Source organism: Penicillium expansum, assembly GCF_000769745.1.
Source record: "Penicillium expansum strain MD-8 chromosome Unknown contig284, whole genome shotgun sequence".
Taxonomy (NCBI): Eukaryota; Fungi; Ascomycota; class Eurotiomycetes; order Eurotiales; family Aspergillaceae; genus Penicillium; species Penicillium expansum.
Genome location: NW_015971188.1, coordinates 166878 through 186141, shown reverse-complemented (window position 1 = coordinate 186141; position 19264 = coordinate 166878). Strand labels below are relative to the sequence as shown.

The window sequence follows — 19264 nt, the reverse complement described above, 5'->3', positions numbered from 1 at the left end:
CTGCGTGGCCCAATTACGAATCGGCATTGGATCGGACTTTGGAACATGTCCGTGTTATCGCGGGATACTTCAAAGAGGGTCCCGAAGGGTCTCATCGCCGAATGCGGCCTGTCACTACTCCGTACATAGGACATTCCTGATTACGGACTGCCACGACCTACAACTAACTTTCCTCAGGGGAAAATAAACCATGAAACAATGGGTATGTTCTTCTAAATAATTATCTAGTAAGGAGACTTTTGGTATATTTAATCATTTTGGGTTCGTGTAGACCATGAAGGAGTTAGGGCAAGGTACGCATCACACCTTCGAACGCAACCAGGGCCATTGCATTCGCCGGGAATGCCCTAAGGAAGCATGGCACGAAGCCCCGCCAGTACCCTCTCCACCCACGCTCACGCCATACGGCGACTGCAGCGTCCTTCCAGCCGCGGAACTGTCGCTTGCCGTCATTCAGCGCACCACCCATAGGGTCGGTCATAAGACGCTGCTTAACGACGTCGGACGGGTATGAGGTGAGCCAAAAGCATTGGGCGGAGATACCACCGGCCCAGAAATTGATCGAAGGGGCGGACAGCGTAGTGTTATTTTTGAAGTAGCGTGTCAGGACATCATAGGAGCCCCACCAGAAGAAGAAAAAGGAACGGAAGAAGACCGTCGCCCAGAGGCCGCGGTATAGGCCGCTGATGCCATGCGTGCGAACCTATCCATGTTAGTTGGTGTTTATAGTGTGGACCCATTGGCACTCACCATCTTTCGCAGGCAGTCGATCGGCCCGCTGTACATGCGCTTCGATTTGTCGGCGGCGTATTGCACCTGCAGGCGTGCCTTGATGTGCTCGACTGGGGCTGCGACAAAGCTGACCGTTGTACCGGCCATGATACCTGCAATGCCATGTCCGAAACTAGGAAGGGTTGCGAGATCGGGCTGGTAGCTCGAGAAGGGGAGGTAAGGGCGGATGTGAGGTTTCGAGAAGACATTTTCGAGTAGTAATCGGCGATATAGAGTCAACGAGCCCAGCATGCTACAGGTGGTCAGTAAAATTCCTCTTATTAATGCAGAACACTTACACAGAGTCCATCACCATCCATCCGACCAGCGGCGGTGTAGCTCCCTTATAAAACCCTTGTAATCCTTCCTTTCGCAAAGTTTGCAGCGTGCAATCTAACGGTCCTCGGAATTGGACATCTTTGCTAGTTTGTAGACGAACCTTGATGGTGTCGAATCTGTGCAATTTCGTTAACAATTGACCCAAGGCGAAGTAGTTGGTTATGCATACGGATGGCCAACTGTAGAAACCGAAAATTAGCCCCAAGTCCAAATCAAAGCATAAGAGAACAACGTACCACTGAGTTTCGCAATTCCTGAAAAAACACCCGCCACAAAGCCCTTGTAATTCGACGTTGATGTCCCAGACTGAGCAAGCGTATTTTCCGCCTTCTGTTGGCCCGTCATATCAGACGCGGAAACAGGTATGGGCGCCGGCGCCGATGACATCCTCCAAGAGCCTCAAGTATTTTCCCCAATTCTTAATTGTGGATCGCAGATCCAATGTGTCACAGAATGGACGCCTCGCGCAAATCGTAGGGTGTTTGTTCGCAACGCGCGGGCGATCAAATCGTGATGCGGTAACGGATGGCGATAAGGATAGAGTGATTTGGGGTTGCTGGGCTCCCAAGGAGGAGTTTTCCAACTGGCGCGTCTTTTCTGGGGAAGCCGGGGTATATATTTGACTGTAATGGAGTAATTGAGGAAAATATTATTGAGGGGAGTTGGTTTAATGATCGTTTGGGCCCCGCAGATTCCTCTCGGGGAGAGTGGGTGTTCCTCCGAATCGCGGGTGGTGCCTCAGGCGCATATTGAAAGTGACTTTCGAGCTAGCCCTTTATGGAGTAGTAAATCTGGGGATTAACTTTGAGGGTTTGCCTGTATGTCATCTCTTATCTGATCTCTATGAAATCCGAGTTAACCAGGACCAATCCCAAGGGCAATACAGCGGGACTCGGAGGAAAGTCCGCTAGGGGAAAGTCGTATAGTCTCAAAAAAACATCAAGATAAAAAGTCATTGCACGGATTAATTGAAAATCAGAAAGGCACTCCACGTCTGGGCAATGCGAACAACACGGCGGACTCCAAATGAGGTTGATGGTCCAACAGACACATCCAAGTGTCAACCCGCCGAACCAACATGTCCAGCGCGCCTCAGAGGACGTTGGCACTTAACAGCCTATAACCATCAAGGTTGGAAGGACCCCAGTCATAGCGGCAGCTGGGTACCTATTACTGTGGTATGTTTCAACCAAAAAAGAAACTACGATGTAATGTTTCGTATTAAAGGTTGATACTTGGCTTCCACTAGAATATGCCAAGGTCCGAGATTGGACTAGAGCGGGGTATATAATTTAGATACATGAGGTCGTGATGCAAGATCAAACGCAGTAGTCGGCCGAGGCCGAGGATGTTTGATCGTGGAGAACGAGAATGGCGAGAATGGCGAGAATGCAAAAATGAGAACGAAAAAATAGATAAAAAAACAGAAGCCCCCATGCACACTGTATCAGCTTCGTGGGGTGAGCTCGTTTTGTTCCAGAACACCAGAAAGCAGATATAAAAAAAAGGCACGAAAGAAGAGGTCTAAGGGAACCCACTTGTCTAATGAATAATAAACAGAAACAACCTTTTAATGCAACTCTGGGGAGGGATGACCTAAGGTCTATTACCGGCCCTTGGCAGACTTTCGGGCCATCTGCCGAGCTTTCTCCTCATAGGCAATGAGTTTCTCCACCAGCTCAGCCGGAGGGCCGGAGTTCTTTGGGACATCTCGTGGAGTCCGCTCGGATGTGTTGTTCATCGAGCCATGAGTGAGGTAATCGCCCGCCTCTAGCGCCAGGGGCGTGACGGGGCCCGGGCTAACCAGAGGGTCTAAACGGGGCGCCGAAGGACCTTGGTGGACACCCTCGATGAACTCACGGTACTGCCACATCATGTCCCGTGACCCGGCCGTAGTGCGGTAGGTAGACTGCCGGGATTGGCGAGGAGATGGAGGCTGGGAAGTGGCGTTGTGAGAAGTACTGCTCGACTGATATACAGCGGGATGGAACCGGGGCAGGCTGCCGAGATGGAAGTTCTGGGTTTGCTTGGCCTTGGATGGGTTCTGGGTCCGAGAGCGAGTTGGTTGAGGAGAGTTTGAGCGTCGTGGAGACATGATAGGCGAGGCAGCCGGGGAGTAGTAAGGTGAGTTATCAGAACGCATCCTTGTTGAGGATGGCGGGGGTTGCGATGGATACTGGCCGCGACGGGTAGGCCGGATTGAAGGGATTTGTCGGGACTTGGCGGATTGAGACGCACGTTCCCAATCGTCGAAATAGGAGTCGTGATCAAATCGACCGGTGAGTGGTGTCACTGGGAGGTCCTCGTATATTGGACCGGAGCGTCTTGGGATAGGAATGGGTCTCGTGGATGAGGATAAGGTAAGCGAGTCAAAAGCGTCGATCGGAATGGTATCCGGATAACGGGACCGACGAGGTGGCGAAGGGGGAGTATAAGTAGACGAGGTGGCTGTCAAGTCTCGCAAAGAGGACAGTGACACAGGTGTGGGGTAGCCGTGTTTGGTGATCAGACTTTCCAAATGATCTCTTGGATGGAATGCTGAGTGCCGGTGCGAGGCCGATGATAGGCCTAATTTTTAATTAGTATGAAATGGGAATGCCACACGTGTTTAGCGAACAATGTATGAAAACGTATCGCGATAGCCGACAGAATATTGTTTAATACATGTCATTGAGGGGTGAATATAGAACCGGCAGGGGTGTAGGCCAATAAAGGAGGGGAGGAAAAGACAGCCGGAACCTCAAAATGGTTATAACCAAGGCATGTAATTGAGCCACTTACTTGGGGAAAATGAACTACTACGTGATGAAGGATAGAGAGAAGATGAAGAAGATGAAGAAAAGGAAGAAGAGGAAAATGAAAAAGGAGGATCTGAGGGAGAATGTTTTCTCATCTGTTTTTTTTTTCTCCTGGTTAGTGTGCATTAAGCACTTGCGGGGTGGGAAACTCCACCAAATATTATAAAAAGAAATAGAAAAGAAATTGCAAATGACGACAAAACAGAAATGAAGAAAGAACCTTGGAAACTGGGCCAAAATTGGAAATAAAAAATAAAAATAAAAATCAAATCAAAAGATATCTTACTATCAAAGTCTGAGTCCGAGGACTCCGATGCAACATCCAGAACACTCTTTCTTTCAAAGATCCAAGGTTGAGGGGGAACGGGATGACGAAGGTGCCGCTCTAATAGTGGAGCTCCTTAGATTCCCAATACGGCTCTTGGGAAATTCCAAGGTTCCAAGGTTCCAAGGTCGAATGTGAGAAAGAAAAAAAAAAAAGGAAAAGGAAAAGAAACTGTGAGGAAATGCCTTTTCTTAAAAGCTCCGGGCCAGGCACCTGTGAAACCAATATTTCACCCAGGTACATCTCTCTCTCCACGCGCAACCACCCGGTGACCTATAATCTCCTTCCAAGGGCCAGATCTAAAAGAAAGAAAGAAAAACAAAATGACTTCTTCATATCACAAATTGAGATAATCCAGTTTTGATTTAGGGAAAGTGGGCGCCCAGGATGAAAATGGGTGAAGATCCCCGTCCAGTCGCGAGTGATTGACCAGGGGTGTCATGCGTCAAGATGGTCATTTCTGATTCGCACGCGTCTTGACTCAATACAGTGACGTCCCAACTACCGACTCATGTCATCCGTCTACATCCTTCTGCTAAAGCTAATCTATCCCTAAGCTGGATAGGAGATTCCATCCAGCCAACCACCATCCATATTGCCTGATCCGCCGCATCACCCGACACCTATCACTACGCGTGGAGGGAGGGAACTGTTGATGCTGACTGGCTAGTGTACTGAGCTGAACCTCCTTATAACATATTCTGGGTGCTTGATACAACCTCATGATGGTCTAGGGTGTGTGTGCATGTCTTGGATTACTGTCCAAGCTCCCGACCCATCCAGGCTACCCCTTTGCTGGAACAGTGACGCATTTAGCTACAAGGCTGCACAATTGGTTATCTTTAGAACAGGATTGGTTTTTACATTCAAAGGGGGGTTCTTATTTTATCTTTGTGTTGGGTGGTCCTTGTTTATCTACGACATAGGCAGAGTGACATCCGAACGACACGATGATCCACTAGGATCACAAACTAATGAAAGGCACAAAAGGGAAATTGGGGCAACTTACCTAGTAGTCTTGATTGGGCGAGCTGCATAATGGGCTGGCTTTGGTTTCAATACCGCGTATTTTGCCCAGGTGCATACATATCTAGAGATGATCTCCTTCACCTCGGATACTTAAAATAAGTGTATTTAGAGTCAAATATCCGTAACTGGCGAATGACACATTGATACTAATAAGTATGCCTACCATTCATAATACTGGAAATTACATCGAGGTTTGTTGTAAGTTTCGACAGTTTTGCCCTTTGCCCCTGCATACTGTGAGTTCTGCACCCTCTTAGACCTTTCTGCTGTACTCCGTACTACACGCGGAAGAGGGTCAAACTTACTAGCGAGGAGTCTATAGTCCAAATTTGAATTCGAGTTCAAGTCCACAGGGGGAAAAAAGGAGTTTATGAGACCATAGCCTCGGCTCTTCGCCCCCACCACGGAAATTATCTGACGCAGTGAAACCGACCTTGGAATCTGATTCGGAATATATCCCAACCTCAAAAAGCCTACTCCATATGAAATACCAACAAAGCAGGCGGGTCTCATTTCCCACGGCTCTCAGCAATCCAACACGACAAAGCTACGTGTCAACCGGACCATTCCGGAGCTCCGACAGTCCCAAAAGTTGATATCAAATCCCAACTTTCTCTCCCTCACCAAAGTATCGATAACGTATCCCGCCCTTATCAAAAGAAAGCGACTCGCATCTGCAGCAGACCGACAAGACAAGCTTACCGGCATAATCTCAAACATGACTGACCCACATATCCGCGGAAGTCTACTACTTCGTTATCCTGACCTAGGACTAGCCGACACATGTCACGAGTTATACAATTGGCTGGTTTCTAAATTGTGGAGATTTACTCGATAGTCCAGCGTAAGGGGGTTGTATGTCGCATACAGTGGCTTACAGGCATCGAGTAAGGCGTGCTTAGCGGCGGCTTGCTGCATGTAGTTTCGGGTTGAGGGGATTCCGTGGCGGAATGGGGTGGTACCCGATGCGGGTGCGCGGGGCAATGTGGGTACTGGTTGGTGGGTTGTAGTGAGTGTTTATTGTGAGCTAAGTGGGCTGATATACTTCGTACTCCGTACAGCGCATCTATACCACACTTGGACTGGGATTATTGGATTGGCAGCATGCGGGAAGCCGGGGTGCCCTAGCAGAGTGCCCCGCTTCCACCATCGACAATCCTTGGATCATGCTGGCTCTAGACCGTCGCTTTATTCGAAACTGTACGCCGTTACGAGATAACCACTACACCAGTGGAATCTCACAAAATGGCCGAGACACCCCAGCGAGCATATGGGACCACGCTTTGCCCATATTGTACATAATTGAAAGCGTAGGGGCCGAGATGATGAAGTCCAATAGATATCGAACGAGGTTGGAGGCTGCTCCTACAGCTGCGGGGAAGTTTGGGTAGATACTCTGAGTAGCATCGCACCCATCGGATTGACGGCTGATGCCCAAAGTTGAGGATGACAAAAGCGATCAAGTACCGTATTCAAGCAACCAGCCATACAAATGCTTCAAAATTTGTTAAAAATCGTTTCTTCAAATGGCGCATCGACGCATACTATCGACATAACAGCTAGAGCTAGCACTGAGATAGCAAGCTAGTCTCAGATTCTCAATAAGAAACTCCACCGCAGATCATACAGATCCAGGTTCACCTTCCGTGCCTGTCGTCGAAGCTAAGAGTCCAAGAATGCTTCAATCGTCAACGCCGAAAAAATAGTACTCTCGCCCCATGCGAAAAATGGATAACCTATCTGTTCGCTGTAGTAACCATACACACCATACACTACACTTAGGATCATTTTCATGGGAGCCCAACAATTAAAATACCGTCATACAATGTTTATCAAGACCAGAAGGGATCCTATATTGGTGAGGATATAACACAGGATGGGCAAAGGGTTGCTTACTATGGATTCTGTGCTGTTGATTGCAGCTTGGATTTTCAAAGTGATCCCCACATCCTGGTGTATCAACCCGTACCCGGCTATTTTCTGTGGGTATAACTGATGGGAGTTCGGGTAAAACAGGAACACTTCCAGGAGCTTTGAGTAGCCCAAACTCCAATATACTCGAGCTGGGGCCACTGAACACTGACGGGTGTCTAGAGGCGTTACAGATACCTTTTTCTAGATGATCCAGCCTATATGGCAGATTTTGGGGAGAAATTCTTTGGAAACATTTGAAATATTGCGCACCGTGACTTTGGAATCCTATAGTCACTACTAACACAGACAAAGGAAGGTTAGACTTCCTACTTCATACATTTGAGAGTGAAAGCCCAAGTTCTTCAAGCCTCTATGTACTGTTGTAGCAGCCCTGAAACCCCTCTATACTTCATAATGGGATATGGGCACTAATAAAAAAGCCTATCTATGTTTCTTTGTCATTAAGAAAAAAATATATATATTTATACCTATAGTCCAAGCGTGTTATATACTTCTAGGGATTGCTCTTAATGCACTTTATTTGTAGATATACACTTTGAATACAGCACAGACACCCCAGAAATGCATGGGTCCTCTAAGGGAGAGACTCACACTTCAATCGGCTCAGATTTAATTGAACAAGAAAGCATTAAGAAGCACAAAGGAAGGCTTTCGCGGGGTTAGACCAGGTCACCTGATATTGGATAAAATGGGCCAATGAGAGTGCCCACTGATAGCAGGATTCCTGACTCATCCAGCGATATTGCAGGAGGGGCAGCAGAAGAAATTCACCATTTCCTCAACCATAAAATAAAGTGAGAACCGCCCTTTGACTGCTGCAATTGAAAACTTAAAATTGACTAATCTCCACCAGGTGAAAGGAATAACCATGGCCAACGAAGCAACCCAGCCTCCGGCGCTCAACTCGTTGAGCCTCGACGAGAAAACCTCGGACAGCAAGGCCGTTGGCCAGATCGTGACGCCCTTCGATGTCTCCGGTGGAGTTGATGAATCTGGCAAGCTGTTGCCGGTCGACTATGAGAAGCTCACCAGGGAATTTGGAGCCACACCCATCAATGCAGACATACTGGAACGCTTTGAGAAAGTAACTGGCCATCGGCCACACCGTTTCATGCGCCGGAGTATCGTGTTCAGTCACCGTGACCTGTCGAAGATTCTGGATAAGCATGAGAAGGGTGAGCCATTCTTCCTCTACACTGGGCGTGGGCCGAGTAGCGACAGCATGCACGTTGGACACACTGTGCCATTTGAGTTCACCAAGTATGTTTAGTCTCGATGAACGCTTGGGTAGATACCGGAAACTGATCTAAATGTAGATGGCTCCAGGACGTCTTCGATGTTCCCCTCGTCATCATGATGACTGACGACGAGAAGTTCATGCACTCTCAGAAGATTGAGATTGAGGACTCCAAGAGATACACAAAAGCAAACGCCAAGGATATCATTGCTGTTGGTTTCGATATGAAGAAGACTTTTATCTTCAGTGATTTCGAATTCATTGGTGGTGCTTTCTACGAGAACATGTGCCGGATGGCAAAGAGAATCACAATCAATTCGGTCAAGGGCACATTCGGGTTTAACGACAGCAACAACATTGGCGAGTTCCACTTCTGTGCCACCCAGTCCGCCGCGGCCTTCTCTACCAGTTTCCCCCACATTTTCGGTACCGAGAGGAAGAAGGTGGCATCAATTCCTTGCTTGATTCCATGTGCCATTGACCAAGACCCCTACTTCCGCCAGTGCCGCGAACATGCGGAGAAAATGAAGTACAAGAAGCCCTCTCTCATCCACTCTATCTTCCTTCCCGCCCTCCAGGGTCCTGGATCCAAGATGTCCGCCAGTGTTGACAGTTCCGCCATTTTCATGAGCGACACGCCCAACAAGATCAAGAACAAGATCAACAAGCACGCTTTCTCAGGTGGCCAGGACACCGCGGAATTGCACCGCGAGTTGGGCGGCAACACCAAGAACGATATCCCATTCCAGTACTTGACATTCTTCCTCGAGGATGACGAGGAACTGGAGCGCATCCGTACCGATTACGAGGCTGGAAAGTTGATGACCGGCGAGATTAAGCAGAAATGTATTGCTGAGCTTCAGACTTATGTCCAAGGGTTCCAGGAGCGCAGGGCACAGGTCACTGATGAGATCATGGCCGAGTACATGCGTCCTCGCCCTCTGGAGTGGAAGGGGAATCCCAACCCAGTGGTGGTCGAGAAGGCTAAGAAATAGACCTGGAGGAGGGGGGCATTTTCTGGAGCAATCAAGTTCAAAAATACGTATGATTTCATAGCCTTTTCATCAATTTATCAATAGCATTCAATCATCGACTAGTCCACATATGTACCCATCGAAGTTGGTGCATAGGTACATACTATGTAGCATGGGAAATTCTTACTTGGCTATGACCTGGCCTCGAATGAACCCCCTTACGCCGTTGCTCAACCAACACAACTCGCCATCCACAAGCTCATCTTGGGATATGGTGTGTTCTAGACAGAAACCCTGAGATAACGCATACCTCCGTGTTGTACCTGCATTGCCGCCACTGCTCAGCGGGGGCGTGATCCACATATGGTCCCGCAAGAAATACGGCGTAGTGATGCTACCTTCCATAACCTCGCCATCCGGGTTCACAACCAGCACCTCCGCAAGGTCTGCCGGCGAATTAATTCCCGCTCTCAGCCTTGCAGACGTGTAGTCATCACGCGCGGTAGTTTTATGCGTGGTGAATCCCGAAGGAATTGTTGATTTGGTATCGACATAGACGCGCCATATCGGCAGGTTTGGGCTCGTATGTAGAGAGGGAATGAACAAACTCATTAGATCAATGCTTGCTGTTGCATTCGCCTCAACTCTCGCCTTCCCTTTGCTGTTCACTACAATCCGAAGCCTCCATGCTTTGCTTCGGTCCGGAATTGACGCGTCGAGGAACTCCTCGAATTCTTGCAAGTCTTGTTGCAGCCAGTTTAGAGCCTCGTTCCATTGGAAATGAGCAGCAGCAGCTATGAGTCGGTCTTGGTGATAAGCGAGGAGGTAGTAGGGGGATTTGTGAGGATCGGGATAGCTCGATGCATGGCGACAGGCTGCATCTGGAAGGCCCGGGTCAAAGCGAAGGGAGGAAAAAATCTCGAAAGATTGTTGGCTTGAAGAGTTCTCGGTCATTTTTGCGAAAGTCAATGGCTTACGGTCGTTGCTGTAGTCACCAAGTCAGTCTTTCTAAATAGTAGATAAATCCACACGACTTTTGTTTCGGAGGAAATTTGAAGAAGAAAGGGAGGGAAGAATACAAAAAGATCCGATGAGCCAAGTCTGTTCAATCCGAACATGTGTTGTGGAGAACTTGAGTGTTACCGGCGCAGTGCGCGTGATTGGCCGGCCCGGCCAACGGAACCCTTGACTTTTCCTCTGAGCTTCATCATTCCCGAACTTCCCCATCTCTAACTCCATCTGTCGAGGTCTGGTTAGTGAACCCATTGTCTTCCATCTCAGCCTAACTGCGCCTGGCTTATCGATTGAATACTGACATCTGCATACATTCAAAGAACTAGCCGCGTCGCTCCCTTTGCCTGGTTCCCTTACACATCATGTCGAACGAATTGCCGTTACCTACGCCCGCCCAAAATGTGGTGCTCGATACATCAAAGCTGACTGAGTCATCATCGGCATCAGTCTGGGATCGTATCACCAACTGGGTCTCAGAAAACAAGGCCGTTGTTTACACCATTGCCGGTGTTGCCGTTGTCGTGACCGGCGCGGGTGTCGTCTACTACCTGAACGATTCCAGCAAACCCACTTCCTCAGCACCCAAAAAGAGCAAGAACCAGCGACGGAAAGAAAAGAAGAAGGCCGAGGAAGAAAAGGCTGCATCAGTGAAGGATGGTATGTGCTCATGTTAAAAGACGGTGGTCGTATGACTGACAAGGTTCCAGAGTCTCCTAAAAAGGTAGAGGAGCCCACTGATGAGCTTCCCGAAGTGGATGAGGCAACTATTGGAGAGCTTTCCGAAGAGGTATGTCGAGCAATATCTTTTTCTCACACTTTCGCTGACAAGTCAAGACCCGGAACGCCTATGCGGCCAAGCTGAAGGCCGCCGGTAACAAGGCCTACGGAATCAAGGACTACCCCAACGCGATTGAGTTGTACGGCAAGGCCATTATCTGCAAGCCCGATCCCGTCTTCTACTCCAACCGCGCCGCCTGCTACAATGTCCAGTCCAACTGGGAGAAGGTTGTCGAGGACACCAGCGCCGCTCTCGCCATGGACAGCGAATACGTTAAGGCCCTCAATCGAAGAGCCATTGCGTATGAGCACCTTGAAAAGTACAGCGAGGCTCTCCTCGACTTCACAGCCAGCTGTATCATTGATGCTTTCTCCAACGACGTGAGCCGCAATTCGCTCGAACGCCTACTGAAGAAGGTTGCGGAGAAGAAGAGCCAGGCCATTTTGGAGGCGCGCACAAAGAAGTTGCCTAGTGCCACCTTTGTATCCAACTACCTTCAGAGCTTCCGTCCCCAGGACCTCCCCGAGGGACTGGAGGAGTCGGTTGAGTTGAGCGATGAGTCTGGCAAGGGCCAGCTGCGTAAGGGTCTCATCGCCATGGGCAAGAAGACTGCCGATGGCTACGAAGAGGCTGCCGCCGCTTTCGAGAAGGCACTTGAGCTCGGCGAGCTCGGCGAATTTGAAGGATTGGCCCTTAACATGCGAGCCACCTTCACCTACCTCGGCGGTAATGCCATTGGCGCTTTGGCCGACCTGGACAAGAGTGTCGAGCTTTCTCCTTCCCTGGTTCAAAGCTACATCAAGCGCGCTAGCTTGCACTTGGAGCTTGGTAACAAGGATGCTGCGGCCGATGACTTTGAGCTTGCCATTACTCACAACAAGGACGACCCCGATATCTACTACCACCGTGCTCAGCTGCACTTCATCCTGACCGAGCTTGCCGAGGCCGCCAAGGACTACCAGAAGTCGATCGACCTTGACCGCTCGTTCATTTACTCTCACATTCAACTTGGTGTGACACAATACAAGATGGGCTCTGTTGCCTCAGCGATGGCCACTTTCCGCCGGACAGTAAAGAACTTCGAGGAAGTCCCCGATGTATACAACTACTACGGCGAGCTTCTGCTTGACCAGCAGAACTACTCCGAGGCCATTGAAAAGTTTGACAAGGCTGTTGAGATGGAGAAGCAGAGCAAGCCTATGGGCATCAACGTTCTGCCCCTGATCAACAAGGCTCTTGCTTTGTTCCAGTGGAAGCACGACTTCCAGGAGGCCGAGAATCTCTGCCAGAAGGCTCTCATCATTGATCCCGAGTGCGATATTGCTGTTGGAACCATGGCCCAGCTGCTCCTCCAGCAAGGCAAGGTCTCCCAGGCTCTCAAGTACTTCGAGCGCGCTGCTGAGCTGGCTCGCACCGAGGCTGAGATTATCAACGCCATTTCCTACGCCGAGGCCACCCGCACCCAGTTGGAAGTTCAGGAGAAGTACCCCCAACTAGCTGCCCGCCTGAACACCATGGGTGCCATGAACGGTGGTGCTCCTGGCATGTAAGCAAGTCAGCGGATCATCTTCGTTCTTCGTTCTTGGATTCTTCGCTTCTTTCTTCGCCCCGGTTTGGGTATTCCTGTCTAAGCCTTTTTCTCTTCCGGTTTCGGTATCTTTGGATCCCCGGTTCACTATTCTCTCCGCATGTATTTACTATCGGTTGACATATTCCCCGTCCGCCTTCTTTTCTTTTCTTTTTGTTTTGATCCTGGGTCTGTCTGAGATGAGTCTCGGGATGGGATGGGCCGATTGACGGCAAACCGAGCCCGGGTAAGTGCATTGGGGTTTGACCATGTAGTAATTTGTGTACCATAGAGGAAAATGAGAGTGCTCATTAACATCAGATTAACGCACTGTATACCTATAGAATACTTCTAAGCTTGCTATTGAATACATGTAAGTAATAATCCATACTTTGTCCTATAGTTAGCTACTTCCCCCTAGTGAAGATGTGATGTGCGGATGACCATGACGTGCGTCTCCACATCAGCTGACCCCACCCCTTATCGGCATCTCCGGACTTTGTTTGTCCTTTGATGCCTCAAAAGTCGAAGAAGAATAGGGACTAAATCACCAAAAGGTTAAGTAAGTTGATATATACTCTCTGTATTTAGCCCGTATATATCCTGTAGGGAAGTTCGGTCGAGCCAGGGTATATACATATATGTACGTGTTGAAATAGCCCAACGGCGTCATTTGCTTATCTCACACTATCACTTCTCATACATACCTCATTGTTCCTAAGCTTCCGGATACTTTACTTCTTAGTTTCTTCTTGAATCTTGACTTCTTAAAATTTGAATAGGTTTACTGATAACTGAGTATCAAGTTGAGTTCCATTTCAAAGGGGTTTCCCACACCCAAACGTCCTCGTCAGCGGTGAACCTAACTTCGACCTGATTGATGAACCTACCCCTCTCCCTTCCTTCTTTCCCTTCCACACCTTCTGTGCTTTGAACAACTTTTCATATTTGCTGCTCTGAGTTACTCGGCTCACAAACTACCTTTCTGCAATACATCTGCTATCACCCGGCTGTCTCAACTGGTCCATGTGATCGCGTTGCAGCCTGGAAACACCCGGGTAAGCTGCCTTTGTCTCCAACTCTCCTAACCTCTTGCCCCCACCCTTCATCTTGTCATGCTTTGTTATTCATTCTACCTTGCTGTCATGGTCTCTCTTATCACACATGGAATTCTATCTCTCAGTCTAACCATCGCCTAGAAACAAACTGCTTCCTATTTCTGCTTCCTACACAGTACCATCCTTGATCTACCTTTAGCCATGTCGGACCCACGTGGTAAGTACTTGGATATCTTGATAGTCACCTTGCTCGCAACTGACACCTCAAACTCACAGTCACCGTGACACTTGTCCCCCTTTTCGAAGACACCCATCCTCTGCGTACCCTCACTATCGCCGACCATGATAAGACTGTGGCCATCGGACGTGCCTCAAAGCGTGAAACTCGAAAAAGGAGTCCTGCAACAGAAAACGCCTGGTTTGAGTCTCGGGTCATGTCTCGTGATCATGCCTTTCTCAACATACCACCCGACCAAAATGTTAGTTCCAACCTCCATATCTGACCATATGGCCCTGTTGACATCTTTGACAGACGGTTTTCATTGCCGACTGTGGCTCGACACACGGAACCTTCCTGAATGATACTAAGCTGGTGACAGATGTGGATACCCCGCTGTTTAGTGGAGATATCATCCGATTTGGTGTCGATGTCGACCGTGGCCAAGGTATGTGGTCAATATCAGTCTAATAGTTCTGGAACTAACCAAGTACAGAGATTTTTGAGGCCATCGAGGTCCGCTGCAAGGTTCAGTGGCTAAAACCCCAGCGTGCAGTCATTCGAGACGATGGAATTGCTATCAAACTGAATCCAAGCCCGTCAACCAATAGTTTCTCTGTTCCCGAAGACGATAGCGATATCGAGGCTGCCGACCTTCCCAGTGATGACTCCTCTAAAGAGTCCGTTGCTCGATCTTGGGAAACTACTGTTCTGCAGCCTGTGGATACTCTGGTTTCTCCTGTCTCGAGTGTCGAGGGTGACGAACATTCGAAGGACGAACCGGAGCTCCATTGGGGAGATTTGTCTTCTACCGAAGAGTCTACCACAAAGGTTGTGCCCGACCCTTCACTACTGGTCCCGGATCTTCCTAGTCCGCTGTCTGATACCAAACCGGCCACCGACACCAAACCATCTCCCGCCAAACCGGTCTCAGATGCCAACATATCCTCCGCCAAACCACCCTCTACCGAAATTCCATCTGCACAACAAGCACACGAGGAAGAAAGTCTCCCTGCAGTCTGTTACCAGAAAGTACCCGAGATCCTCTACAGCGATTGGACCATGATGCGGCCTATGTTCATGCGGCTAGCAGACATGGCTTGGGGCGAATCCAACATGATACCCGACGTTGACCACGACAGGCGCATTATCCACGCTGCACGCCGTTGTTCTATCTCCAAAGATTCGTACTGGGTAGATGACTCCCCTAGCTTCCAGCCTTGCGTTGGGACAGAAGTCTATTGGGAACCAGACTCCGAGGAATCAGACACATCCTTCCATCGTATGCCCGGCAACCTTCTTAGGTACTGGTCAGTCGATAAGCGAAGGTTTTGGATCATCTACGAAGACGAAGCCGGCCAGGATATGAGCAATTGGTGGTGGATCGTTGAGAAGCCACAGGAGCTTCTCAGCGAGGAACTGAAGCGCCAGCTCGAGACTGAAACCGAGGTGGAAGACTGTCACAAATGCTGGATCGTGAGGGCCTGGGAGCCCCAGATGATCGGAGATCGATGGTGCGATGTGGCTCCTTACTGGGATCTGAACTTCGATGAAAACTGGCTCTCTGATGACGAGTCCGTTGATTCAGATGAAGAAGCTCAGGGCAGTGAGGGGTACATTTCTGACTCAGATGGTCTCAACCAGTCGATCTCAGACAACTATGAATATGCTTATGGGATGTACGACAGCGAATCGATTCATGGAGTCGATTGTGAAGTGTCGGCAGAGGACTTTGACGAAGATGACGAAGAGAAAGATGATGAGGTCTCTGATGAATCCGAAAACGACTCTGACAGTTCCTCTGAGGATGAGCGTCTTGAACACCGTGTTCCGCTGAAGCCTGATCTCCGTTCCTTGCTTGATTTGGAGTATATGAAGGAACTTGGACGCGCCAACCACACTGATGCCGTCGAAGTGTCCAAGCATGTACCTGAAGAGAATGGCCCAGAGCAATTGTACCAGGAAGCTATTGGGGACGGGCCATCGAACCCCGCACGGAACGAGAGTAAGCCATCGATGTCACAGACTGCCCCTGGTATGACAAACCCAGGTGCTCGGTTCCCGCCATACACTGTTTCTGGTGAGCTGCCAAGATCATGTCAGAACAAATATCCACCAATGCAACGGAAGATTGAGAGCAGTGTTGGAATACCGTCCTTGTCTCATGAATTCGAGAATTACTACCACGATGGACCGTTCTCGACTAGTGCCCCCGTGGACGATGTATTTGTGCCCTACCTGGCAACATCTGGAAAGTCAAATTTGAAGCGTACTGCAACAGAGATGCAATCGTCGTCTCTTGAACCCAGTTTTTCGCAAGATGCTCAGCGGCTGCCTGTAGAGCCAGCCAGCCAGTCAGATCTCAACCTCGACACAATTCCCTCTGAGGCCAAGGATGCGATCAGCTCCGCACTTGCCGAAAATGTCTCTGCATTTGCTGAGAATGAGCGTCCGGCAAAGCGAGTGAAGTCTAATCACCCAACCTCAAAGTCCTTGGCAAGCCACGCCACCACGGCTGTCGTCAGCGCCCTGCTGGGTGGTCTGGGAACTATCGCTGTGCTAGCAGCCTTACCCAATGAATACTTCCAGTGATTGGAATCACTTAGTTTCGGGGTCTGGTTTCATTTGCTTCCTGCCCTTTCCATATTTTATGATTTAACGCCGACATGTGAGATCGGCGTGATTCCAACGATTTTATGATTTCAGGGTTACCCAGGCGTCCAGGCTTTGGGCAGAAGGATGGATGAGGGTGTTTGTTTGTTTCTTCCTCCCCGGCTCCCCCCCTCGCTGCTGTTTTTATGTCGTGGCTCCATGAGCAAGCACACGGGATCCTCACCCAATTCTACGGTGTGGCTATGGGAGCCACCACTGGTGGGCGTTCTATTGGCTGGCTACTTTGTTTCTCCCCTATTTCTTTGCTTTTTTCCCCCCCTTTACCGTGGCTGCACGCTCGATCATTACCTGGGTCAAATACAGTGACTCTAAGATGGAACGCCACGTAGCGTCTTATTCTTTTCCATGTGATAGCTATGCAGATCGTAATGGAGAATGACTGTCCTTTATTTTCACCATGCGTCATGTAATCCTGCCAACTGTGGACCTCGTGGTATCTAGGGCTACAAAATCTCACTGTCAGGTACCGGTTTTGGGTGGTCTTGGGTGGCCTCATTTCAAAATGCACCGTGATATCATTCCACTGTCGCCGAAGGTCAGTATTTGCCTAGCATGTGAGTTCATTTTATGCTTTGGGGGATCTTTAAGTGCCGAATTTCAGAGATCAGCCAATATTTGATGTTCTTCGACCTTTTATATATCTGTATACACAACGTCACATCTAAACTGTTAGCCAAAAAAAGGAGAGAGAGAGAGAGAGAGAGAGAGAGAGAGAGAGAGAGCCATCTCATTCTCATAGAAATTAACAAGACTATTTCCACAGGCCATTGAAGAAAAGGCGACCTGACTCACATTTTACAGCGACAATGGCAACTGGGCTGCAGGTATCCCATAGGTTCATATCAGCTGACTTGCAATTGAGTCGCTCTCTTTCCATTTGCGTGCAACCTGATATTTTCTTTTCTTTTCTCTTTTCTTTTTCTCCCCCTCGGCACCCTCGGGGTTTAACGGTGACACTTGGTGATGAAAGGTGATTTGCAAACGTTCTGGTTCCAGGATGACCTCCGGAAGTCTCAGATAGCTCTTTTGAGACATCGATGGAAACTTCTTCGTTGTAATGATTGATGCAACTTGCCGCCCATGCGAAGCCTCGACTCCAGCCCAAGTTCAAATTTTGGACTTCGAATTCTGGACTAGCGTGTGATTGGAAGTGGCTGGCTGCAGGCCTACTTCCTAATAGTGAACTGGTTGAACGAACCCAAGCTTGAAGTACGGAGTACCTGGGCTGTCTTAGTTCCATACAGTATGATGAATCGGAGGCTGATATGTTTAGTATACGAATCCACAGCCCCGCTAATGACGCGCATACCCGTTACTTTTATTTGAACTCGTGTTTAGGTTACGTCTTTGGATGTATCCATGCAAACCCGATATGAGTGAATTTATTCGAGCTGTTCGTGGATGCGTGTCATTTCCACATTCAAGTCTGCATGTGACCAATATGCAGAAGCGCTTCAGGTCAGCTCATACAATGAAAGGCAAAGTCAAACGGCTGCAAGGAATCCTTGAAATGTTGACTGAGATGAAAATGCTAAAAGGGGGGGTTTCTCTAGGTCTTTTTCGGTGCCCCTGTCCTTGCAGCCCCTCCACGGTTACTTGCTTGAGGCTAAGTGTCACATCCACGGCGCTTCGGGCTTCCGGTGTATGAACTCATGCGATTGGCTGTGTGTCCAAATTTCGATTTCTCTTTCTTTCTGCTTATTGGTAGCTCACACCTCTCACAGGGCTTTCTTTTCACCTCAATTATGGCTGTTGTGGGGGTTTTTTTTCTTTCTTTTCTTTTCGGATCTCTTCATGCTGTCACATGTGCCAGATGCATCCGCTCTCTCCGGTGTTTATCGGAGATTGTGCTTACGAAGCATATTATTATCAACATTGGAATGGATCATTGCATCGATTTGGCCCCTGCACGAGATTGTCCCCATGCATTTCTCTTACTGCTCACGGTAGATACGCTTTGAGAGCGTACTCCGTAGAAGCCCTTGAACACTGTTCCTGATACGGTATGTGTTAAGCGAACTGGGTGAGAATCTGACTATTCATACCACCTTCCATGCATGGTACTTTACTCTATTCGGTCGAGATGGAAAGATCATCTCAACAAGAAAATGCGACAAGAGCTGAAGAGAGAGATCCACCATGGGAGGAAATCGACATCGAAAAGACACCCAGAATGGCCCGTATCATCCATACATCATCTCGGAGTTCAGATCATGGTCGCATGGTCCAATGCAGCTATCCGTGGTTGGAGTTGAACATCACATACGGAGTACTCGTGGCGATATCAACAGTCCTAACCCACGAGGATAATGGTATACCAGTTTATACGGTCAAGATTTGTCGTGTCACAGGATGGAGGCCATGCTCCTGGGACATCTTTTCCGCTGCACATGAACGACTGCCTGCTTAACGCTGTATCAACTTTGATTTGCCAATTTGGTGGCATTCTGGTTTCACTGCAGATTTTTTGCTCTAAAAACCCTCTCACAGAATGACCAGCGAATGAACCCTTTAGGAAGCGTATGAACAACGTAAGCCCGGTCGTGTGG

The 19264-nt window shown here is 48.9% G+C and overlaps 6 protein-coding genes across 6 annotated transcripts; 3 read left to right on the top strand and 3 right to left on the bottom strand.

Moving 5' to 3' along the window:
- Positions 1–283: 283 nt before the first annotated feature.
- PEX2_085530 (uncharacterized protein) lies at positions 284–1455 on the bottom strand (the record flags this gene model as incomplete). Its single annotated transcript, XM_016745823.1, has 5 exons — positions 284–703; positions 751–1024; positions 1071–1226; positions 1280–1289; positions 1347–1455. The coding sequence occupies 5 exons, from the start codon at positions 1453–1455 to the stop codon at positions 284–286; spliced, it is 969 nt and encodes a 322-aa protein (XP_016602270.1).
- A 1261-nt stretch (positions 1456–2716) lies between these two features.
- PEX2_085520 (uncharacterized protein) lies at positions 2717–3781 on the bottom strand (the record flags this gene model as incomplete). The annotated part of the gene is made up of 2 exons (XM_016745822.1): positions 2717–3678; positions 3775–3781. 2 exons carry the CDS (start codon positions 3779–3781, stop codon positions 2717–2719), a joined length of 969 nt encoding a protein of 322 aa, XP_016602269.1.
- Positions 3782–8065: 4284 nt separating this feature from the next.
- Positions 8066–9429, top strand: PEX2_085510 (tryptophan--tRNA ligase WRS1; the record flags this gene model as incomplete). Its single annotated transcript, XM_016745821.1, has 2 exons — positions 8066–8457; positions 8514–9429. 2 exons carry the CDS (start codon positions 8066–8068, stop codon positions 9427–9429), a joined length of 1308 nt encoding a protein of 435 aa, XP_016602268.1.
- A 162-nt stretch (positions 9430–9591) lies between these two features.
- Positions 9592–10362, bottom strand: PEX2_085500 (Aminotransferase, class IV; the record flags this gene model as incomplete). The annotated part of the gene is made up of 1 exon (XM_016745820.1): positions 9592–10362. The coding sequence occupies one exon, from the start codon at positions 10360–10362 to the stop codon at positions 9592–9594; it is 771 nt and encodes a 256-aa protein (XP_016602267.1).
- A 422-nt stretch (positions 10363–10784) lies between these two features.
- tom70 (putative mitochondrial outer membrane translocase receptor (TOM70)) lies at positions 10785–12750 on the top strand (the record flags this gene model as incomplete). The annotated part of the gene is made up of 3 exons (XM_016745819.1): positions 10785–11079; positions 11130–11209; positions 11257–12750. The coding sequence occupies 3 exons, from the start codon at positions 10785–10787 to the stop codon at positions 12748–12750; spliced, it is 1869 nt and encodes a 622-aa protein (XP_016602266.1).
- Positions 12751–14026: 1276 nt separating this feature from the next.
- Positions 14027–16634, top strand: PEX2_085480 (FHA domain protein; the record flags this gene model as incomplete). The annotated part of the gene is made up of 4 exons (XM_016745818.1): positions 14027–14042; positions 14102–14304; positions 14358–14490; positions 14539–16634. The coding sequence occupies 4 exons, from the start codon at positions 14027–14029 to the stop codon at positions 16632–16634; spliced, it is 2448 nt and encodes an 815-aa protein (XP_016602265.1).
- Positions 16635–19264: the final 2630 nt, after the last annotated feature.